At 42.1% G+C, this 24,912-nt stretch overlaps 2 protein-coding genes and 1 long non-coding RNA gene across 7 annotated transcripts in view; 1 reads left to right on the plus strand and 2 right to left on the minus strand.

The window, feature by feature from the left end:
• Nucleotides 1–19,808, minus strand: IL18RAP (interleukin 18 receptor accessory protein). Its single transcript, XM_081907391.1, has 11 exons — nt 19,577–19,808; nt 16,605–16,756; nt 15,429–15,699; nt 14,720–14,891; nt 12,912–13,089; nt 12,131–12,199; nt 9,953–10,067; nt 7,800–7,957; nt 7,291–7,431; nt 2,101–2,271; nt 1–809 (listed from the first exon to the last, which is right to left on the minus strand). The coding sequence occupies exons 2-11, from the start codon at nt 16,666–16,668 to the stop codon at nt 367–369; spliced, it is 1,782 nt and encodes a 593-aa protein (XP_081763517.1). The 5' UTR covers nt 16,669–16,756; nt 19,577–19,808; the 3' UTR covers nt 1–366.
• The window catches only part of LOC309367860, a 15,351-nt gene continuing 6,028 nt past the window's right edge, over nt 15,590–24,912 (plus strand). For both annotated transcript variants that reach the window (XR_014167385.1, XR_014167386.1), the window contains exons 1-2: nt 15,590–15,729; nt 22,553–22,646. This is a non-coding gene — a long non-coding RNA (uncharacterized lncRNA). The remainder of the gene's footprint in view (nt 15,730–22,552; nt 22,647–24,912) is intronic.
• IL18R1 (interleukin 18 receptor 1) overlaps nt 23,178–24,912 on the minus strand; it is a 20,104-nt gene continuing 18,369 nt past the window's right edge. For all 4 annotated transcript variants that reach the window (XM_081907412.1, XM_081907410.1, XM_081907411.1 and 1 more), the window contains one exon: nt 23,178–24,278. In XM_081907412.1, the coding sequence (XP_081763538.1) occupies nt 23,947–24,278 (332 nt within the window). In that variant the 3' untranslated portion in view covers nt 23,178–23,946. The remainder of the gene's footprint in view (nt 24,279–24,912) is intronic.

Raw genomic sequence — 24,912 nt, forward strand, 5'->3', positions numbered from 1 at the left:
TTGTTTGTCCAAAGTTTATTCCAGCAGGTGGGCATTACCCCCTGATGCATGTAATAATTATCAATAAATAGTCATGTTGTTAAATGCATGGCACAACTCAACTGCATTCAGCACCTTTTACTATTACAAAATACTGACTTCTATAAGGATATTTCCATTTTACTATGAGTGAAAGATAACCGCACTTTAACATATGATGTTTGACCATTGGGCCATGAAGTCTGTTTAAACCGCCAATGGCTCTCTGTGGTTCCAGGTCAAGATTTTTCTCATCTCCACAGCCCAACATCCTTTTAAGGCTAGGGAAGGTTCTGTATCTGATACATGTTCTATAAATTGAGCTACAGCCCCTCTCCGGACAAGTCTTCAGTTTAGGGAAGTTCTTTCCCAAATCTTCCTCCATTTTTGGGTCCAGTTTGTCCTCCCTGCAGTGGCGTTTTTCTTATCCGTGCCCAATAACCAAAAGTGGGGAAACCAACACCACTTGTCTTCAATTCGGTTGTGATGTTTCGCTGGCATGTGACGCAGCAGTTTTCTCCAGAATTGCTTATTCACAGTGGGAGAGGCAGATGTTTTCCAGGTAACCCTGGGCAAAACCCTGAGAGCTATCTTCACATTGTGAGGTAACGACTGTGGCTCCTGGAAAGACTTGAACTGAATTAGGATGAGTTTTATTGCCTTGTCTTCCAGGACAATGTTGACGGCTGTTTCGAGCTCAAAGAGGGCCGGGCCATTGACATAACTTGGACTTAACACCACAATCACCCGTCTGCTCTTCTTGACAGCGTTTACAATGTCATCAGTGTATGCTGGGAAAAGAAAAAATATATATGTTAAGTTGTGGGTGAACATATCAGACGACACAGCTATTCTTCAAACAGCTCTTGTTTATTCACAGAACAGAACTGACTGAAGGGTTCAGCCAACCTGCTTATATAGAGCTCCACTAGAATGCAACAGTAAGCATTTTCTGTAACTATCCAATCACTGAACGTCACTTTCAATCCCTTATTTGCCTATGTGGACCTGAGTGAAAACTATCTACAGTATCCCCTGCTGGCCCAGGGTGAGAACTTCAGTACATAACAATATATTATTACCAACTTATCATACAAAACATGCTGCCTCCCTGCAGATATTCTTATACCCCAGTACAGAGTGGTGAATGCAAGGATGATGAAAAACATCTGTGGTAAAGAACGGCAGAAACTGGAACGTGCTTATATGGATCCTGGCTTGAATGTGCTTTAAACCTGATGGACAAGGGAATGTTAAAAAGTCCTGTTCCTCATTCCAGTCCTACTTCCGACTGACATTCTAGCCACACAATACCACACTCCAATCCATCACAAAAGCTGTTTCTAAGGGCTGTGTAAGGGGCAGAGTAAGGGTTTCTGTTCCAAACCCACCATGAACCAGCTGTAGTCTTTGAGCCTTGAGAAAGAGATAAAGGAACACCCCTTCCAAGCTGAAAACCCAAGTCTTCTTCTGTTTTCTTAAAGCATGAAATAAAATGTTTCACAGCGTTTTAGGAAGAGGGAGGAACTGTGTTTGCAAACCCTTTGCTCCATCCCATATGAACTAAGAATAAGCATGTCTGTGAGTTAGAAGTATTAGTTATCTTATTTCGTAAAAATTATATAGCTCCTTATTGTTGTTGTGTGTGGTTTTTTTATAAAAAACCTCAAAGCTAATTACAAAAAAAAAATAAAAATGTAAATCTCACTGAGTTTAATGAAGCTCACTTCCAGGTAAATAAAAGTAGAGGATTGTAACCTAAGGCACAAATTCGGTGGCTGCTTCCTTGTCCTATTTTCTCAGTGAAAATCACCCTCTCCCAAGCAGTACAGGAACACTGGTAGATTTTAGGGCAGTGCAAATGGTTCTGCCGCACTGGGCGCCAAGCCTAGGGGGCGCTGCAGGGCGCCACAACTATGACGTAGCGAAGTGAGCAGAACAGAAAGCGAGAGGTGAAGGCATGCCAATTTTGCTGTTTATGCAAATCTACACATGGACATTAGGGGCAGATAAAGTTTCCTAACACAAATACAGGTGTTTGAAGAGTTGGTTTTATTATTATGCAATTATGTGAGATGTTACCTCCTCCTGGAAGGATGTCCCGCTCAGTGAGACATAGCTTATATTCATATTTGTTTTCTAAAACTTGAGGGAGAATCTCCAAGGCAAACGTTTCCTCATCGAGTAGCGTGTGATCTGCTTCAGGGAGATCTGGTTTTGCACAGGACACAAATGCATCGAATTCCTTGCCATCTAAAAAATTGTAAAGGACAAAGTTAAATGAAGCAGCGAAGAAGCAAGCATCCTTTAAAGAAAGATGAGAGGTGAGAAAAGACGGGAGGCAACAACATTTTTCTGAAATAGTGGGGTATGGCTATGGAAGAGGAGTCTGCTGAATCCCCCTTATTTTTCCTCTTAAAGGAGACCAGCTGTAGAGATGGTAAAAAGTACTACTGAAAGCACAATGGAAAATACAAAAAAGTAAAAGGCAAATTAAAATCCCCCCCCCCCCAGTTTCTTAGCAGTAAGCAGACACATCTCACTTTCAAATCTCACTTTCAGCCATAACCTCTCTGAGTCAAACCACCATCTCTGGTATTCTGGGTGAACTGTACCCTAGATGCAAATATGCCTGGCCCAAACAGCTAGTTATTCCATATTGAACAGAGCAGGGACTCCGCTACATTCGTCAAGACAAAGCGCTTTATTTGCGTTATAACACCTTGACACCATATGGCATTGTGGAGTGCCATCTTTAGCCAACGGGATTTCCCTATATGAAGTTTACAACACGTTTAACTGAATCAATTTTCTTGATGTGTCTAGACATTTTTCATTAGCAGTACAGGACTCCAAAGTGTAACAGTGAAGCTGATGTTATTAAACAGGATAAAGAACAGAGTAAAGCACCCGCTACCCCTGCTAGGCATAGTGTGAAGAGTCACACCGAAGGTTAAAAAAAATCACCCACACCTCTCTTCATATGTATGCAATGAGACACGGCTGTCCGTCTGCCGCACAAAAGTACAAACATTGCCACTGGTGTTCTCAAAATTATGGGCTCACCCCTCACCTGGCTTGTGAAAGACCCCTGGGCAAAGTGCGTCTTTTGGCTCGCGCAAGAATGCAGGGCCAAAAGACGGGACATTTCGGGATCCAATCAGAAGCCAGGATAGCTTCTGTGATTCCAGGATGTCCCAGTAAAATCAGGGGTACGGCATCTTCATCTTTCAGAAATGAATCCTTAAAAACACCAAACAATAGTTGGTTCTTAATTTGACCAGCAGAGGCCACTACAAGACAAGAGAGTATTAACTGTCGGTTTCTTACACTACGAAGGTACCTTTGCTGGGGTTCAAGAAACTGAGGTAAGTTTCACCTGTTCACAAATTTCTCACATGAAAGTCACTTCCTTGTAGACAACTGAGTGAACCCCCTGTGCAGACATGTGTGTGTGTGTGTACATATGGTGCACACATTCTGGGAAACTGTGGTCAACCACAATATTTCAGAACATGTACATACCACACATGTAGTATCTTCATAGGTCATGACCTATTATATGGAATCTATGCTGTGCCCAAAACGGAAACGATTTCTATTTTAATAATGTGCCTTGCAACCTTAAGTAGAACATTTTGTTTCCTGAAACCCCTTTGAACCCACCCCTTTTGTACATAATCTGGGCCATTAGCAAGTGACCTTTCTAGTCTTCCAGAGAGTGTTTTAGATACTTTAAAGTATCTTCAATATCTTTCATAAATACAAGCTGCCTGTGCAAGAATTTTGGAGAAGTACTGTAAGTGAGCGAGGTGGTCATATGGTCCAACCCCGATTAGGAATTGGTGAGAAAAATCAATTCAGTTCAGATAGATGAACTTATCAAGTTTGCACTTACCCAAAACAACATGAGGACTGAAACACAGCCTCCCTCTGAAATTCACACTTATTTGAATTTAGCGATGCAGTTCTCCAACCAGAAAATACATATATTATAAGAAAGTATGCATTAAAATTAATACATCAGTGAAAATAGTATAGGTTAGGAGAAATTGCTAGCAGCAATGCATACATAAGTCAAAACTGCATGCAAAAATGTGTTTATTAGGAGAAATTGCAACCAAAATGCTAAATTATTTCCATGAGGATTGAAAAAAAAATCGAAAATTGATGTCAAGATGTGGGGAACTGGATTTCAGATTGGGAAAGTGAGAAACTGAGAGAACTTAAACTGACAGATCCTTCTATCCATATTCCCTGTGCGGTATCTACAATGCAGGATGAAACTACAGTGTTCCTGACCACCCAGCTTCTGCTTAAATACCTACAGCAAACGACAGCTCATCACTTTCCAATGCAATTGGAAGTTTCTCCTAACATTTAACCACAATCGGCTTCTTTTCAGCACCCACCCCTTCGTTCTGGTCCCACCTTTGGAGCAATGACAACAAATTTGTTCCATCTTCTGCAGGACAGCCTTCTCCACACACAGTATCTGAAGATGGCTATATCTCCTCTTAATCCTAGCTTCTCCGGACTAAACATAACCATGAAGGCAGAGCAAAATACAGTGGTACCTTGAAAGTCGAACGGAATCCGTTCCGGAAGTCCGTTTGACTTCCAAAATGTTCGGATACCAAGGTGCAGCCTGTGATTGGCTGCTGGAAGGTCTTGCAGCCAATCAGAAGCTGCAGAAGCCATGTCAGACATTCGAGTTCCAAAACTGGAAGACTCACTTCCGGTTTTTGATCGTTTGGGAGCCAAAACGTTAGATTCCCAAGGCATTTGAAAACCAAGGTACAACTGTATTCAAAATAAAACAGATTCCCAGCTGTTCTTTCTTCTTCAGAATTTCAGGGTTTTTTTGTTTTACAAATCTTCTAGCTTCTTGACCTCATTTTATTTCAAGAGGTTTATTTTATTTTTTTCACCTGCCTTGTCCTTGAGCTTAATTGTCTCTTCACTCAGCTTTCTTTATGCTAGGTTAAACAGGCCTTTCTATACTAACAAGATCTTGCTCATCATTCTGGTATGTCTCCACCCACACCACACAAAATTAGGAGTCTGCCTTGAGCAGTATTCCTTGAGAGGTCATGCTGCCTGATTCATACTGAGACACAACTTTTCCCAAGGACTTTCCCCTTCTTTCCTCCGTGCCACTTCCAAATAATGAATCATGAGGTGACAGCAAAGGTATTATTATCAAGAGTCCCCAATTGAGTGACCTTAACATGTAGTATTTTTCAAATCCCCCCAGAGCATGCACTTCATAATTTATAATTACCCAAACCTTCAACTGTGCACATAATGTCATTTATAATTATATATTCAGGAAATGTCATAAATAAATGCAGGGTGATTTCTAAGAAAATAAGCACAAAATCAGAAGCCAAAAGCTAAATCCATGGTAAAATCCCACTAATTGTGTTCCGCCCACTCAACACTCTGCTATATACTTCCTCTCAAAACTTGCATTAGTGCACAGCTAATCAAACTTATCTAGTAATTTTGCATGACCTCTCAGGGTCCTTACAATTAGGCAGAGTGAGGTCATCACCTCAGGCAGTTGATTTAGGGCATCATAGAAGAGCAGAAAATTAATAGTATTTAATTTATTGTTATTTTTACTGACATGGGGGGGGGTGGAGAAAGGCATTTGTGGAATTTTTTACCTCACCTGGCAGAATAAGTGACCTGGCCTTGGGTGCTATGTACAAAAATGTAGCTTTTCTCAATCCCTAATTGTTCACCCCCAACATTCTGCTTTCAGTCTATTGATTCTAGATCCTTCTGTCCACAAAGTTTTGGCATTATCCAGCTGAGTTCACCTTTTACCCGATGCTTTTAATGCCTCATCCCTCCCCAAGTCTGCATTAATTTATTTATTTTTAAAACTCACAACATATGAGGTTTTATGTTAAAGGTAAAAAGGTAAAGGACCCCTGGACGGTTAAGTCCAGTCAAAGGCGACTATGGGGTTGCGGCACTCATCTGGCTTTCAGCCTGAGGAAGCAGGTGGTGTTCCACAGACAGCTTTCCAGGTCATGTGGCCAGCAGGACTAAACGGCTTCTTGCGCAACGCAACACCATGACGGAAACCAGAGTGCATGGAAATGCTGTTTACCTTCTTGGCCCAGTGGTACCTATTTATCTACTTGCACTCACTGGCATGCTTTCGAACTGCTAGGTTGGCAGAAGCTGGGACAGAGCAATAGGACCTCACCACCATTGCGGGGATTCAAACCGCCGACCTTCTGACTGGCAAGCCCAAGAGGCTCAGTGGTTTAGACCACAGCGCCACCAGTGTGCACCTTGTTTCCCAAAGCCGAGAACCAATGTTGGTTGCTTAGAGTGAGAGAAGTGAGGAATCAGGGAGCTCAGAGCAGTGCAGACAGCAGCAGAGCTCATCCAGCAGTCCTGTCACTACAGTGGTAAAGGTAAAGGTAAAGGGACCCCTGACCATTAGGTCCAGTCGTGACCAACTCTGGGGTTGCGGCACTCATCTTTATTGGCCGAGGGAGCCAGTGTATAGCTTCCAGGTCATGTGGCCAGCATGACTAAGCCACTTCTGGCGAACCAGAGCAGCACATGGAAATGCCATTTACCTTCCCGCTGGAGCGGTACCTATTTATCTACTTGCACTTTTTGATGTGCTTTCGAACTGCTAGGTTGGCAGGAGCAGGGACTGAGCAATGGGAGCTCACCCCGTTGCGGGGATTCGAACCACCGACCTTCTGATCGGCAAGTCCTAGGTTCTGTGGTTTAATCCACAGTGCCATACTTAATTTGTTCTGGAGGTCTGTTCTTAACCTGAAACTGTTCTTAACCTGAAGCACCACTTTAGCTAATGGGGCCTCCTGCTGCCACCATGCCGCCAGAGCACGATTTCTATTCTCATCCTGAAGCAAAGTTCTTAACCCAAGGTACTATTTCTGGGTTAGCGGAGTCTGTAACCTGAAGCGTCTGTAACCTGAAGCATCTGTAACCCGAGGTACCACTGTATTCCCATATCACTTCCATCTCCCTGCTGCCTCAACCCTCTACCTTTTGGCTCTGGGAAGCCAGGTGAGTAGCACACCACAAACTGCTACTGGTGATCTTGTCCCGGTCACTAACCTCTCCATCTTACCTACCTCACAGGGTTGCTGTGAGGAAATAAGGGAACCTCGTACGCCACCATGCATTTCCTGGAGCAAACACGGGATACAAGTGTCATAAATAAACAGAGAACAGACCGTTCACTGAAAAGAAAAATAGAACACAAGTTCTTACCACCGACAGTTTCACCTTTGGCCACATAATTCCGATATAACAGCACTATTTCAATCCGGTGCCGGTAAACCACCACACTTCCCAAAAAGATTAGAAATACAGTTGTCATGGAACAGCACAAAGTGAGCAAGAAGAGAAGAGCTAAAAGGAAACAAAAATAAGAGAAGCGTTTGTTTATTTTTGGTGGGGTTTGTTTTGTTCTCTTCTTAAATTTTGTTTGTAAGAAGATAAGGAGATGCTAGAGTAGGGCATGTGAAGACCGAGCTGCCAAATGTCTTTCCCAGATGAAAAATAAAATAAAATGATACCATCATTTTCAGGTTTAGAATCTCAGAGCTTCTATTCTTGTTCCCCCTCCCTGCTGTCACAATTTAAAGAACCTCTCTGGCGATCAGAAAATGGAAAGGCAATTTTAATCAAGGAGCAGACCAGTGATATTATCCCAAATGTAACTTGTAAAATAAATAAAAAGAAAAGAGCAATGCATGCTAGGTGGTTTGCCAGTTTACCTCTTTCTGTTCTCTTCTTAAATCTGAACACCCCTGTGGTGTTCCCAATGGAGTTTTGAGCCAGGCAGACAAATTGGCTGTTTAAATCCTCTTCAGTTAAATTGGTCAGGTTGAAAGCAAGATCAGAGCAGCTGCCTTCTAGTTCCTTTGGATTGACCCTAATAAGAGTAATGCTTTTGTCAGCCACTTGTAGCATTCATTCTCACACAGTTACAGTAGTCCCTGGTGCCACCAACCCCGTATTTGTGCAGGTGATGGCTCTGGTTTCTATAAAGGTGATGATGACCCAAATTGCAAAAATCAGGGCAGTTGCATATTTACCAGCCTCAGGATTACACAGGATTACAACGTCTCCCCTGGAGTCTGGCTGACGAACCCATGTAGGAGCCACAGCCCTTGGACACACTCTTTAGAAAATATTCATTTGTTGCTTCCGTTTATTTACTCTTCCTATCTATAGTCCACTCAACAATAAGATAATCACAGCAACAATAGTGCCACCAAATACAAAAATGCAAGATAAAAAATAAAATCTAAAACCAGCAATGGAAAATAGGCCAGGACAGCAAATCTAAAAAGTACTTTGAAACATTGAAAATTATTCAGATTTATTTTTTTTTAAGCTCTTCATTTGGTACAAAAAAGAACCATAACTTCGGCTCTAGGAAAGCCTCTCTGGAGAGAGTGTTCCATAACCAGTGTGCCAACACTGAAAAGGCCACCTCTTCAGTAGCCACTTTATGGACTTCATTTGGTGAGGACACCCAGAGAAGGATCGATGGTGTTCCCCTTCAAGGAGTGGAACGGTCTCCCTCAGGAAGTTGTGGGCTTTCATTCCTTGAAAGTTTTTAAGCAGAGGTTAGACGGCCATCTGTCATGGATGCTGAAATATACTCGGAGTCCTGTAGTGATTTCATGCTCTATATTGCAGCTTGTAAAACAGTGATTTAATTGCCTCCCCCCAAACCTAAGGCTTTTATATGCATTATTTACACAATGAGTCCCGTCTGATTGGCTGATTCTGCTTCCCTCCTGGAGCCTGATTGGTCTTTTCCTGCAGGCCAATCAGTTGTTGCATTCTACAATCCTACCAGCCTAATAGGCTGATTAACTTCCTCCTGGAACCTGATTGATCTTCTCCTGCAAGCCAATCAGTTGCTGCATTCTAGGATCCTACTTGCCTATTGTTCTAGGATCTAAGCTTAGTACGTAAGAGATGAGTTAGCTGAGATTCCTGCACTGCAGAGGGTTGGACTGGATGACCCTTCGGGTCCCAATTCTATAATTCTACGATTCTATGATACTTTAAGCAATTATGGCTTACCCCCAGAGTATCCTGGGAACTGTAGAACTGTAATTTGTTAAGGACAATGGGAATTATCAGGAGACAATCCTCTCACACAGCTCTATTTCCTAGAGTGCTTTGACAACAACCCCTCTTCCCAGGGAATTCATCCCCTTAAACATTCTGCTGCCTTAAACATTACTGCTGATCTCCAGCCAAAAGCTGGGCTGCATCATGCTTCCCATTCAGTTTACTGTATCCTCTCCCCTGTATCCTTTTCCCAAAAAGAGGACTTAAAGATTCACAGTTATGGAACTGCTACCAAGACCAAGGTTGGAGTCACATGGAAACAGAGAAATCCCATCTGTTTACGGCAGGAGAGGAAAACATGGAAGAGCCTTCACTAATCCTCTTCCAGTTACATTAGTATTTTGATCATGTGCTACAACAGATTTCCCCAACCTATCATTCTCTATCGTTGGCCATGCTGGCATAGGCTGAAGGGAACTGTAGTATGAAACTAAACAAGAATACTGTTTTTGTTAAGTTGTGGGTGAACATATCAGACGACACAGCGATTCTTCAAACAGCTCTTCTTTATTCACAGGCCAGAACAGAACTGAACTGAAGGGTTCAGTCAGCCTGCTTATATAGAGCTCGAGTACAACGCAACTGTAACAATTTTCTAAAACTATCCCATCACTGAACGTCACTTTCGATCCCTTATTTGTATAACTATCTACAGTATCCCCCTGCTGGCCCAGGGTGAGAACTTCAGTACACAACAGTTTTGGCTCTCCTGTTCTTTTGCTAGCTGCTTACATTCTACAAATACAGTACATGTTTTCAAGTTGGAGACTGTTCATACCATTTTTGCTTTAGCAGTTGCTTCCTTTCGCCGGTTTCTCTGTACCACTGCATCAAAGAGGAAGCATTTAGTTCAAAACCAAACTGAGCTCGGCATTTGAGCTCAAGCGGTTGCCCTGAGGAAAAACCACACGTAAAAATCAGTATGTATGCACATTTTTTAGATCTGAAGCGGAAGCATGGGGATGTGGGCTATTGGTTTGTGTTGTCGTTGTCGAATGTGCATTTTGTGTTTTCTCTTGTATTTTCATGTTGTGAGATCTATGGATGAAGGGCGATATTGTTGGCTGTTGTAAGCCGTCTGTCCAGCGAGACAATGGAGTAGGCCTCTGGGGTGAAGTCAACCACTGCGCTGGCAGCACAAAAATGACCTTTCCTGGGCACAAGCCTAAACAGTGTTTATGGCGGTCCTGGGCTGCTCAAACGACAAGATCCCCCCCCCCCCTGCCTTGCTGATGTGGTCCAAAGGAAAGCAGAGTGATATGTTTGGCACCAGCTTGGCTGCAGGAGTTGCTGGAAGGAGGCGTACAAGACACCATCCAACCATCTTAGGGACTCCACTCTGGATTTGTGTAGGGTTTATACCTTAGCCTTTCCTCCTCCTGAAGATATTCTGCAAGGCAGCGGGGGTTTAGGATCAGATCAGAGTTTTCCTTCTTCTAGATGGGCTGCCTTCCCAGTTTGACAAGCCCCATTTGCCCCTCTATAGTGCATGCAGAAACCGCATATTTGACCATTGGGCCCACTATTGGTTTCATCCACACAATCCACCAGAGCAGGGGTCTGCAACCCGCGGCTCCGGAGCCGCATGTGGCTCTTTTACACCTTTGCCGCGGCTCTGGGGCGGATACTAGCGAGGGGAGGAGGCGCATTGTGCGCCCCGACACTCCCCACTGTGGCGGGCGCTGTACTGGCTGTGACGTCGCATGGGGGCGGTGCGTGCGTTAGTCACGCACCGTCCCGACGTCACCTTCCCGTCCGCTACATTGTAAGGGGCATGTACGCTGGTCACTGCATTGAAAGGGGGCTGGTCACTGTTTTGAAGGGGAGTGAAGAACACACACACACAAAACTGTAAGTTGTTAATTTAACGTTTATTTCTATGAGGAGGAGTAATTCTGAGGGGTCAAACAAAGAAATAATAAAAAGTGACAAATAAGTTATTTTTATAATGACGGGTTTTGCGGCTCCCAGTTTTTTTTCATTCGGAAATGGGTCCAAGTGGCTCTTTTTGTCTTAAAGGTTGCAGACCCCTGCACCAGAGCCTGTCTTTGCATGCAGGAGAAGACCCCTAACTCACTGGAAGGTGTGTCACTGCCACTTATCGGGAGGGAGAGGGGAAAGGCTGGAGAAACATCGCCATGGAGACAATCTGGTGCTCCCACTGGTGTGCCAATGCTCCTGTTACTGCATCCCGCCCCCCAGTAAGTAGGAACAACATGTCTGCTGAAAAGCTAGCATTGCAGCTCTGCCTCACCAGGAGAGCTGCTTCAACTTCATCATTTTCCACCTTTTGGAAATGGAGCCCGGAGGCTTTATCCCACTCCTTACCCACCCACACAAAGCACTAACTTTTTGAGGCAACTGCGATACCCAGCAAGTGTCCCAGAAAAACTGGGGCATTCTGTTTTTCCTCACGAGAGGACAGTGACCATTTTGGGCACTGTGATCTCACATGGTTCTGTGCCACAATCCCCCTCCCAAAGTGCATTTTAGGGTATTGTGCCCGCGAAAAGGTGCTTTTTCAGGGGAGATCATGGCACGAAATTGCACACAATCAAGGCACCCAAAATGGCCGCCGTCCTCACATGAGAAAAAATGGGAAGATGGCATCATGGATTTTGCCTTCAATGCGCTGGAGGGATGGATGCCTCACTTTGACCAATCGCTACACCAGGCCTGAGCTAATCAAATGCTTAGGAGGAGCCCATAAGCAGGACATGAACTCAATAATGGTCATATATCATAATATTTGATATAATAATCATCAGGAGTTTTTTTTTCATCCTGAACTCACCAGAACTCAGTTCTGGCACCTCTCAGGTGGGCGTCATTCTAAGACAACAAGAGAGGTGTTCATTGTGGGTTCCAACACCTCTTTTTCTAGAAAAATAGCACTGATAATAGCACTGGATTATTGCCAACATTACAAAACAAATTAAGAACATAGTCAGCTTACCAAGTTCTACTTCAAGGATTCTCACACCACAGGGATCCAGAACCTCTGGGCGATTGATAGTGTCTTGTGCTATGACATGAAAAAAGGGGTCCATTAGGGAATTTCCAATGAACCTTTTGCATGTAGAATTAATAACCAGATTAAACATGTTGTGAGAAAATCAATGACTAAATTGCAGAAAATACTTTTTTGTTTGTGGAGAGGGAGAAGGGCATCAAATAGCCATAAATGGATATACTGTGCAATTAGGCATGTCATGTTATTTCCATGGAGACTGAAAGAAACTTTCTATGGCTCCCGGAAGCAACTTAAAATCACATACATAGGTCACAGGGTGATTCATTAGCATACGCATCATATTTTAAAAGCTCTATATATCCTAAGTTACACAAACAGCAAAGGCAGCTGTGTTAGCTTTTAAGGGGTGGGGATCTAAAATCTTTGTTAGGACTTGCGAACTATTTTGTGCCCTTTTAGTTGGCCAAATTAAAGATATTGCGTTAATAAGGATTTAGGAATTTTTTATGATGCAGTATATCGTAGAATAGATACAAAGCACATTACTACTTCAAAGTAAAGTTATTTAATGTAATCTTGTATTGTCCAATATGACAGGTTCAGCCAACCTACACAACATTTATAGATATTAATTTTTTTCTTTAAAGATATAAATGGAAGAGACTAAATGGGAATCAAAGGAGACAATGTAATATAATACAAGTGCCAGAATATAAAGCATTACATCAGTACCATTTATTAAGCTGGATATAAAGTGACTTACCAATGATAGTTACGTTTACTATTGTTCTCATGGTCCACTGGGTATTGTTGTCAGTCAGTGTATAATCACATACATAAGTACCATTATCTGCATCGTAAACATGATATAATACTATACTATCTTCCTCAAATCTCAGAGATGGTCTTTTGTCCTTTTGAAGTCTTACTCTTAATCCATTCTAAGGGGCAAGAGAAGCAAACAAACATTGCAATGCTGTGTAAAACAGGAATTGGCAGCTGACATAGGCTGAATCTATTGAGCTGATCTATACTCCTCCTTCCTCCAAATTACCAACCCCTTCCCTTTATCTTCCACAACTTTTAAAATGGCTAGGAGAATCAATGTGAGGGAAAGAGGCACCCCTCTTCCCCTTGTTGGTATAGCTCCAGTTCCTTTCTCCCCCATCTCAGGGGGCGGGGGGGATGGCTCAGGAAAATGAAAGAGGCACAGCTAAATGAGTCTGAGGATGTAGAGCAGGAGTGCAGAACCTGCAGCCCTCCAGATGTTCCTGGACTGCAACTCACATCAGCTCTGGACCACTGGCTGTGTCTGATGGAAGTTGGAATTCAACAACGCCTGGAAAGCTAGATGTTCCCCATCCCAGATGTAGGGAGATTCTTCTTTTCCTGCTTCAGTCTTGCTCCCTCCCTTCGCAAACCCATCTCCCTCCCTCTCCCACCATTTCTGAACCAGTCTAAACATCTGTCACAGGGCTGATGTTGCAAGAGTAACTTTACATTTCCTCCCCATGTCCAGTAATCTTCAAATTGGATCTCCAGAAGCTGTGGAATTTAAGCTCCCATTATCCCTAGCAGCCTAGCCAATTGTCAAGGATGATGGGACCTGTAGTCCAAGCACGACTGAGGGTACATGGTTGAGCAACACAGCCCTAGTCCTACGGTAAGGGCTACCATGCATTTTGCAAGTGTAAACAACCCAGATGGAAAGGAAACTTGTTGGAAAGCCATTAAGTCTGCCCATCACTTCTCTGCTCCAAATCCCTTCCCATGTTCTCTTCCCTGCCACAGGTGTTAAATTGTGGGTGAACATATCAGACGACACAGCGATTCTTCAAACAGCTCTTCTTTATTCACAGGCCAGAACAGAACTGAACTGAAGGGTTCAGTCAGCCTGCTTATATAGAGCTCCAATACAACGCAACTGTAACAATTTTCTAAAACTATCCAATCACTGAACGTCACTTTCGATCCCTTATTTGCATAACTATCTACAGTATCCCCCTGCTGGCCCAGGGTGAGAACTTCAGTACATAACAACAGGGTTTTAAATAGAGCATTTTGAGGGGTTGTGCATGGGTTCAAAAGTAACATAGAATGGGAACCATGAGGACACGGTAACCACCTCAAATATTGACTTGAAATACCCATACAGATCTATATTTCCAAATTTTATTTGCAGCCTGTGACTCAAAGGTCTTTTAAAAGCGCATTAACTTTGGAGCAAGATCTATAATGCAAACAATTACAAAATGGAAATAAAGAGGCTTTTTAAAATATTTACAAAAATGACTGGTGAATTTTGATATCCACACTTCACCAAACACCCTTGGGCATGTCTTTCCAAGTTTATTGTAACTGTGCTCTCAACATGCCATCATTTACCAAGATACCAATCCAGGCAACGGAGTGATTCATTCATCAAATAACTGTATGTGGAAATAGTTTCAACCCATTACACTACCAGAGAGCAAGTTTCCCTCACCCACACTCACCACAAGTATATTTGTTGCATGTAAGTGTGACTCAGATTGATAAAACAAAGTGGTCTAAAGATAGTGGCACCCGTACCTTGTACCAGTTCACTTCTGACGGCTGAAAATCACTGTAACAGCTTTTTCCTGGACAAGGAATAACTCCTTTTCTGAGAACAAGTAGGTTCAAGTTACTCACACTACTATCTGAACAATTGGCCATCTTCCTTGTTTGAACATCTATGAAAATATTGGCACACTTTCTTTTCCTGTGTGACACGAAAAGAAAACACATGTAAAATCATACAGAGAAAGCTAGATTGTGAAAGGTGATATATACTGGACTAGATATATTGATATTGATATATCAATTTATTGGTATATATTGGGCTAGATATATTTGATCAGGTTCCCCCAGTCTGATGCCTTCCATATGGTTTGGACTTCAACTCCCATTAGCCATAGTCAGCATAGCCATGCTGGCTGGGACTGTTGGGAGTGGTAGTTATTTATTTACATACCACTAAACCTCTACAAAGTTTATCAAAAATATACATTAAAATGGCTGATAACATCCAACGTTAAAAAACAAGCTAGCCTAACAATTTTCAAAATAAAATCAGCAGTTTAAAAACATACATGAAAAAAAAATAAAAGTACATGTTAGAATATATAATAAATTTACATGTCTGGGCAGGCTTGCTCAAACAAAATGTGATGAAGAAAACAAGCTCTGCGTAGAATTCTCGAAATACTAGTGCACACATCCACAAAAGGTCTGACTCAGATGTGTCATGGCAACCGACCTGTTCTTGCAGACATATGTTCCAGAATGTTGAACTGTTATTGGATTAAACCATAGGGCATTTCCCTGTAGTCTGGGGTTGATGGTTTCTTTTCTGAGAAGCACTGGGTCTCCCCCATCTCTTGATCGCCAGATCCACTGAAGCTGGCTTTCATGAAGACGAGAAAAGTTAAAAATGGAGGCAGGGTTCTCTGGTGGTACGTCACATGACACAACAAATGCCTGGCCACTAATGGCCCGGTACTTCACATCAGGTTGTTTGCGAAGACATTCTGAAAAGATAAAGAGATCCGTGCAATCAGGTAAAAGTTCCATTCTTGGGTCAATTCCAGACAACCTGTTCCACAAGCATTTGACTGTGGGGAGATTAAATGATGCTGCAGCAAGTATTTGCCTTCATTTTCCCATCACTTATCACAAAAAAGAGAAAATATTCTGGGTTTGTTTCATAACAGCTCCAAATCAGCTTTAACTGTGCAGCCTAAATTGGACAAGAAGTGATTGAATCCCACCATAAAATAGTGGGGAGGAGGGGTCTGTAAACTCCCTGAGATTTTTTATTCTTCTCGCCCCTTTAGATAACTTTGCAGAATTTTATCTGAATATTCTCCACTGATACCTAGGCAATGTGAAGGATGCAAAATTGTGGAGGCAACCAACATACTTCCTGCTCCTGCAGAAAGGGACATTAAGGGGGGCGGAATTTTCTTTAACATTGACTAAGCTATAGAATTCCACAATTAGCTTAGTCAATGTCAAAGAAAATACATTGAGTTGTCATTTACTTGAAGGCCTCCCCGTGCAAAAATCGGGTGCAATATCAAAAACCTGCTACTGAGAAGATGACAGTTTTCAAACTTTTCAATGCATGCATAAAACATGCAATGGCCTGTGAGCATTGCAGAGGGTTGGAGTAGACCAGGCTTCCTCAAACTTGGCCCTCCAGCTGTGTTGGGACTGCAACTCCAATCATCCCTATCTAGCAGGACCAGTGGTCAGGGATAATGGGAATTGTAGTCTCAAAACATCTGGAAGGCTGAGTTTGAGGAAGCTTTGACTAGACATCCCTTGGGGACCCTCCCAGCTCTATGATTCTATGAAAATGCGGGCTGAGAGGACTGTACCACATTTGAAAATGAGCATTTAAAGCATGTTAAGGAAGAGTATAATGTCTTACCTCTAAAACCTCTGACTTCTGCTCTTTCCATTAACGTCAGAAAAAGATAACAGAGTATTAGCATTGCTTTCTACCACTGCGTTTCTTCGTTTGGCAATGAACCTTCATGGCAGAGGTGGCCTGATGTATTTCCCTGGGATTATTTTCTACAGCTGTAAAAACATAACAAAAGAAAACAAAACAATAAGTGGCCAACTCTCTTTGAAACTAACTCATTCCAGGTGGAAAGATAGTCCAGGCAAAAAAGAATATTTCATAGCCAATGGGAAAGGGGTTTGTGGTGGGGAAAGTCAGGGGGTAGGAACCCTGTGGTCTATCCGATATTATTGGATTTCAACTCCCATCAGATCTTTCTAGGGGTGATGGAGTTGCAGAGCAGGAACATTTGGAGGGCCATAGGCTCTGCGCCTCTTCTGTAAAGAAAGTATTATACCTGCTACAGCTTAGTTCTGTAATCTCCCCATCATATCAGGTTGGACCTGCTCAGCTAAGCAGAATCTCTGGCTCTTAGCCTTGGCTCCCACACATGATTCCTCCTTCCCAGGAGCTGCTTTCCATTTTGCAAAACCCCTAGAGAATTTTGTTTCAGAAAGGGAAGGGAAGGAGCCACACCTCCCAGCAATTCACCAATTCTGCCCGCCTTGAAAAATATCCAGATTGTCCCAAAGTATGCCAAAGAAGTTGAAAAATATCGTCACGTGTGCAACAACGGAGGCGAGAGTTTTAATAGCACAAGGATGGAAGAACAAGGAAATCCTGAGTAAAGAATTATGGCAAGAGAAATTGATGGACTAAGCAGAACTGGCAAAACTGACACATAAATTACAGGACAAGGATAACTGTGACTTTAAAGATGAATGGGAACCTTTTACAAAGTTTCTAAAGATCCAACAAAGTGAATTGTACTCCTTTGGCAGGCTTTGAATAAACACTCACAAACTTTTTATTGATAATAACCAGTTAGACAAATTAAGGATTTATACAATTTTGTAACATGCAGATAATAGCATTTATAGAGTAACCAGAGATAGGAACTGAGGGAAGTCAGGGTGGGGTGGGGAGGGTGCATGGGTTGTTTTATGGGAGGGGGAGAGGGAAAAGGGGGGGAATTAAGGATGATATGTTTAAGATAATATGGTCTGTCTAAATTCCTAATTTAAAAAAATTCTAAAAAACAAACAAAACAGAATGTCCCAAAGTACGGCTGCTGTTTTGGCTCAGGCCCAGCAGTCACTGAACACACACACACACACACCGTAGCTGCACATTACAGGAGAAGGTGGCTGTTCAGCAGTCTGCCTTTCAAGGAAGCATCACCCATCACCCAGAAGCTTCCAAGGAATCTCAGCATTCTCCAGAGTAAACCTTGAAGAACATTGTTGTAGAACCACCTACAGAGATTAAGTGCCAGAGCTCAGGGACAGAGCAGCTGTTCTGCAGGTCCCAAGAAAGACAGCTGGCAAGGAAGTGTATTGCCACACACCTGACCTCCCCTTGGCTGCATCACACAGTGCTTTCTGGCAGAGATGGGAGGAAGGGTGTGGTGGTTGAAAGGTCAGTGCAAGGCAGGAACAGCAGTGGCTCTCACTTCACCTCTCTCCCTCCTTGTAAGCACAGCATTGCAGCTGACAGGAGGCTAGGTGCATGTTCCCAAGTCTGATCCCTGCCATCTCCCAGTTAGGACTGTGAAAAGCGTTTTGCCTAAAAACCCAGAGACAGGTTTATGTAAAAGTAGGGGCTTATGCAAAGCATTTAGTCCAGGCAATTGTATTTGTATTTATTTAAAAACCAAATACAATTTGTGTTTTTTAAAAAATAAGAATACTGAGCTAGGTGAACCAATGTTCCCATAACAAGTACAAGTTTGGTGTGGTTATTAAGAGCACCCTCTATAAACCTGGAAGTTCCGGGTTCTGAGTTTGGTTTAGCCATTGGATTTTCTGGGTTCTGCTGTCAATTGGCGTTCACCATCTATAATATGGAAAAAAACCACGGATACTGTGTTGCCTTTGGGATTGCTGAGAAAGACAATGTTTATTACTTTAGTGGGGTGCTACAAAATACTAAGGTAAATAATTGCTCTTCCTACATCGCAAGGAAATGTTTCACTGGTGAACCCAGTGGCATCTTTATCTGTCATTTATCTAAATCTAATATATCTAAATCTAATAAATAGACTGAATAGCTTATTTACTTGTTTTATCCTGTATTTTATTCTATGACCCGCGCTAAGAACTTACGTTGAAAGGCGGTATATAAATCTAATAAATAAGATGAAATAATAAATAATTGTCTTCTGAAATAGGATGGTATTGTAGCTTTCATTCAAAATACTAAAAAAAGGCATTGCAGAAATCTTAGGCGGCAACCCTATGTACACTTCCTGCCCCCTTGCAGGCAAGTAAGTCCCTCTGAACTTCAGACAGTCATGCATCAAATCGCTCTATTGGGGTATTATGGTGAAATGAACATATGTGACTGGTGTATTGGAATACAAAGCCAGTATTACAGTTTCAGAATATTTATTGCAAGACAGCGTTAGAGTAGAATGTTAAAAGAGGGAAGTTAAATTGGATTATAATTTAAATTCTCCACTAAACAACTCAGGGAGGGGACTGTCCAGATAGCATTTACATCACCCATTTACAGAGAGCCTTACTTTTACTTCACATTTTGTAATAAAGGATGCCAGCACATGAATCAGCTATTATAAAGAGGCTTTTAACACTCTGTGATATTCCCTCTGCAAAGCCCTATAGATTTCTTTCCATTCACTTACAGAAAGCGGGGAATCACGATCACCCCTGAAATATAATTCTCAGTGGCAAAACAGGAAAGAGAAATAGACATTCAGAAAATAAGCCTCTTCAGCTTGAGTAAATAGAAAGGTTTGCTGAAAAGTAATCAGAGAACAATAATATTAAAAGTTTTGCATTCTGAAAAGAGACTGTTATCTGAGAAGGCTATCTTACCTCTGCATCTACGCAGCTGTGTTAAGAGCTGTGGTTAGCTCTCAAATGGATATAGCGTGTGAGTTTCCTTTCAATCAGAATTTCCCTTGCCTCGTCACCTCTTCTTTTTCTTTTTTTTCATCAAGTACACATTTCCAGCAACTTTTCTTGTAAAAAGGGCAGGGGGAAACAGCGTAAGAAACATGGTTACAACACACTGCTACTAGGTGAAAAGTGTTCAAGTTTGCAACAACATTGCTTCCCCTTACACTTCCTAAATTTGCAATCAGTAATGAAGGGTGTAGACCAATATAGGCTTCCTTTGCCGTGTTTTCTCTCTCCTGCCCCACTTTCCCCCTCCCTTCAGTTCATCCTCCCAGGTCACCAACTGGTATCTAGTTCTGGGCCTCTGAAGTGACACACGATGTGAGTCGGTCATTTCTGACAATTGGGAAAGGCACTGAGTGAATCCTCTCTTGCCCTTTCACACTTGAGCAGTAGATCCTTGCAAGTCTGCCCTGGAACGAAAAGTATATTACACAGTTGTTTTTATTTCAATGTACATTCGTACCTTGGAAGTTGAACGGAATCCGTTCCGGAAGTCCATTCGACTTCCAAAACGTTTGGAAACCAAAGCACGGAAGCTCCTGCAGCCAATTGGAAGCCACAAAATCCCCGTCGGACGTTCGGATTCCAAAGAACGTTAACAAACCAAACCGTCACTTCTGGGTTTTGATCGTTCGGGAGCCAAAATGTCTGAGTACCAAGGCGTTCGGGATCCAAGGTACGACTGTATAACGGTGGGAAAAGATTAAGGTATTGAGCATTCCTCTCCCTCTTGCCTTTTCATACTTGTACAATAAATTATCAAATTACAGACAGGCTTCTGGCCTCTGTGGGAGCCTCAATATTGATAAAAAGAGTCTGTGGGCATGACCTCAACAGTGCCATCATTCTGACTTTGCAAGTGAAAGAGGGAGCCTGAAAAACTGAAGACCCACAGCCTACATTTGAAGCACATGATCTCCCCCCAAAGAATCATGGGAACAGGAGGTTCTTAAATGCGCTGGGTACTGTAGCTTTGTGGGTAGAAACTACAGTTCTCCTCCATATACCTACCCAAGATACTCTCTGGATGCACAGCTCAATTTGCCATCAAGTCAATGAAATTGGTGGTTACAACAGAGAGGGTCTTCTCAGTGGTGGCCCCCTGGTAATAGAACAGCTTTCCCATAGAGGCTAATCTGGAACCTTCTTTACAGCACCAGCTGAAGACCATTTTATTTACACATGCCTTTTAAATTTGTATTTTAAGCCAAACTAAAAAGTATTTATTCTGTCCTCACTAGGGAAAGTTTTATGTTGTTATTTTTACTGTGCTGTTTTAAGAATTCTATTCTGTATTTTTAGATATTGCCTGATTGTTTTGTAAGCCGTACATAAAATTGTATTGAGGGCCGGTCATATGGATTAATAATGAAAATTAGGGATGGGGGAGAAATCTGATTCAGTTTGCATTCAAAGGCAAACTGAAATTCACACTTGTCCAAATTTTGAAACACGGTTCCTTCAGCCAAGCAATGTCTACAAAAATCTATGATCTGGAGTAAAAATGCTACATATTGGTGAAAATAGCTCACAAAAATCCATTATTTTAGGGGAAACCACTTTGCAAGAATATTACATAGTAGGCAAAATTGCTTACAAACATGTTTAATAGCAGAAATGTGGATGAACATGCTGATGAATTTTCACAAGGATTTCTTTTTATTAAAAAATGCAAACGGCTGTGGAAATGTGGAGAATTTAGGAATGGAAAAAAGGGAAACAGAATCCAAAATGACAGATTAGCTCAGGCCTCCTCAAACTAGGCCCTCCAGATGTTTTGAGACTACAATTCCCATCTTCCCTGACTACTGGTCCTGCTGGCTAGGGATCATGGGAGTTGTAGGCCAAAAACATCTGGAGGGCTGAGGCTGAGGAAGCCTGGATTAGCTCATCATTATAAACAACATCTATATGCAGCTGCCACTTCCAGAATATAAAAAAATGCACTACAAACAAAAGCATTTTAGCCCCTTCAGTATTATTTTGCATTATTTTATTACTATTTATTAGATTTGTTTACCGCCCTATACCTGCAGGTCTCAGGGCAGTTCCCAAGATAAAAATCACAAGATAAAACCAGAAAACACATAATCAAAATAAAAACAACCCAATAACCCCCACCCACCCACCCAAATGTGGTATATGGTTGGTGCCAGTCTGGCACCGGAATATACAGATGGTTTACATCCATGGTTTATCTGTCATTGTAGTATCTAGTGAATATGAAAAGAATGAACTTCTGTCCAGTTGAAGCAACTCAACAGTTTAAACTACCAGATGACATGTAGTCACGATAAGCATTCCTCACCCTATGGAGGCTGTGGTTAATGAGTTAGAAGGCTACTTCCTGCACCAAGCATAAAACCACAAAGCCCAGCATTTATATGATTGTGATCAGGTAATATGTTGTGTGCTTGCCCCCTGCAGACTGCTGTTGAAGCTGGAAATGGGTGCAATGTGAATACAACAATCTCTCATCAAGAGGAAAGTTAAACTGCTTGCTATAGAGAGTGGGGAAACTAATTGACTTGTTTCATCCCAGACAATGGATTATAATCCCATCCTTGAACCTTGCCCCAGCTATTCAGACTCCTGTTCCCTGCACCAGCCTTCAATTTCTTTTCTCCAATGGCAGGGTTGCCATGTGTCCTGTTTTTCCAGGACAGGTCCTCTTTCTCTCAGGTACGTAACATTAGAGATGTCATAGCAACCCACAGTTAAAAGTAGAAGTCAGAAAATGTGTCCTCTTTTTTTGCTCTTCAAAATATGGCGACCCTACCAACGGAGCTTGCACATTCACTTGTTGTGCACCAGAGTCCTGCAACTTTTCTGTTTTGGCATTTCGACCTTGCATCTCGTTCAACTTCTTTGCTCTTGTGCTTTTTTCAGGAGTGCTGTAGTACGTATATGTACAGAGAGCGAAAAATGGGCAAGTGAAAAAGGCTTGCAGCTTGAAGTGGCAATATGGAATACCTCCTAGCGAGTAAACCCAATCAGCAGACACCTTCCTACTTGAAAATCAGACAGGAGAGTTGGTACAGTACTAGATAACTGTAGAAATTTTAGTCATTCTCTGCATACTTGATACAGCACCAAGGTATTATTGCAACCAAGTATAATACTATTTGTGGAACGTGGGTGGCGCTGTGGGTTAAACCACAGAGCCTAGGACTTGCCAATAAGAAGGTCGGCGGTTCGAATCCCCGCGACGGGGTGAGCTCCCGTTGCTCAGTCCCTGCTCCTGCCAACCTAGCAGTTTGAAAGCACGTCAAAGTGCAAGTAAGTAAATAGGTACTGCTCTGGCAGGAAGGTAAACGCCGTTTCCGTGCACTGCTCTGGTTTGCCAGAAGTGGCTTAGTCATGCTGGCCACATGACCCAGAAACTGTACGCCGGCTCCCTCAGCCAATAAAGCGAGATGAGCGCAGCAACCCCAGAGTCGGTCATGACTGGACCTAATGGTCAGGGGTCCTTTACCTTTACCATTAAAATATTCAATAAATCTGAAGACAGACAGCTAATCCACTGTGGTTTATTGTAGCTCCTTATCAGATTCAGCAATGTGTAGTTTTAAAAGTGAGATAACAAACCAAGGCAACATATATTATATTTCTACAAATATCTTGTTCCCACCCAGCGTGTCTTTTAAAAGTAAAAATAGCACCACAGTTGGAGTGTGTGCACACAGATGCAGACATTTATTTTTTTGAAATATCTATAGACTGCAGTTTCATAAAAAATACAGCAAGGCAATATACAGCATACAAAATTACTATAAGATTTTTTAAAAAAAAAAACCATTATAAACACCATTTTTAAAAAACCAATAAATATAGGTTGGTAAAAAATAATTTCACATTGCAAAGGCTTGTCTGAATATTACAATTTTAGGAGAAGTATAAAAGAAGGCAGGAACGTTTCCTGCTGAACCTCTCTTGGCAAGGAGTTCCACAGGACAGGGTCTGCAACACTGAAGGCAGCAAACCTATGAATGACATCTGTGACAAAATATTCTCTATTGAGTCCTATGTTGAGTTGGCTTCCAGAGAGTGCTGCATCTACTTAAAGATCACACGGTATATTTTCTGACACATTTTGTTTTGGGGATATGAGACACAAAACTTCCCAAATATAGCCACTCTAATTGCAAACAGTCAGCAGCCTGTAGCAACATCTTGTTCTAAAGGGACTCTGATATAAAGCTAGTAGCCTTACTAAGATGAAATCCGAGTGAAGCCCATCAGGGGTGGCTGAATTGGTCATGCTCTGTCCTGGAATGTACATCTCACAAAATAGTTGGTTCCTTCATTGAGGAGGGCTTAGCAGGCATCGCATAGCGGAGCTTCTTCCAAAATCTGGAATTCAAAGCGAGTGACTTCTCTTCTTTCCATTTCACCACATGGCTTGGTGAAAGAAGTTTCAAAGACTTGGGCAAGAAATCAAAGTCACGTATAGGCATATATTCGATTAGTATCACTTTAATGTTCTTTTCAACCAAGGCCTTGTGAAGCCCGGTTTCAAGTTCAAACATGACTTTGTCAGAGATGTAGTTCTTACTCAGTATGATGATTAATCTTCTACTTCTGTCAATATATGACTGGACATCATCGACAGCAGCTGCAGGCAGAAGAGGGAGCAGTTATAATGGGAAAATCTGAAATAGCATTGTTCTATTAATACATTACATGAATTACAAACATGAGAGGCCCGTGGAAATGTGCTAATGCTGTCTCTTCTGCCACAAAGCAGTATGGAAAAGTTTGAAGTGAATTATTTCTAATTTTAGAATACAGATTATGTATATATATATTTGTGTGTGTGTGTGTGTGTGTGTGTGTGTGTGTGTGTGTGTGTGTAACAATATAACTATATAACTATGGGTCGTATCACATTTTACAGCTGGAGAACACTGAGGCACAATAATAAGTGACTAGCCCACAATTAGTCAGCGAGTTCATGACAAAGAATTCTTTAGCAAAAATTCCAGTAAACGGCAATAGTGAGCGATTCTGAGCATGTTCAGAATGCCTTTCACTCACAACCAAGCAATTTCCTCCTCCTCCCCCCCCATCCCACACTTAGAATTAAGACTTTAAAGTCAGAAGTCCATTTTCAACTAAGAAGTCTATTTTCAGCATCAGGACAGAATCCAGGGGTCAAAGAAGAAAACGGCAGGTTGCAAATACTTTAAAGGACACCAGTTGTTTTCTTTTGCCCTTGATGAACTCTGCACAACTCTAATGTGATGTTC

This window comes from Podarcis melisellensis (assembly GCF_964234715.1).
Source record: "Podarcis melisellensis genome assembly, chromosome: 4".
NCBI classification, from domain to species: domain Eukaryota; kingdom Metazoa; phylum Chordata; class Lepidosauria; order Squamata; family Lacertidae; genus Podarcis; species Podarcis melisellensis.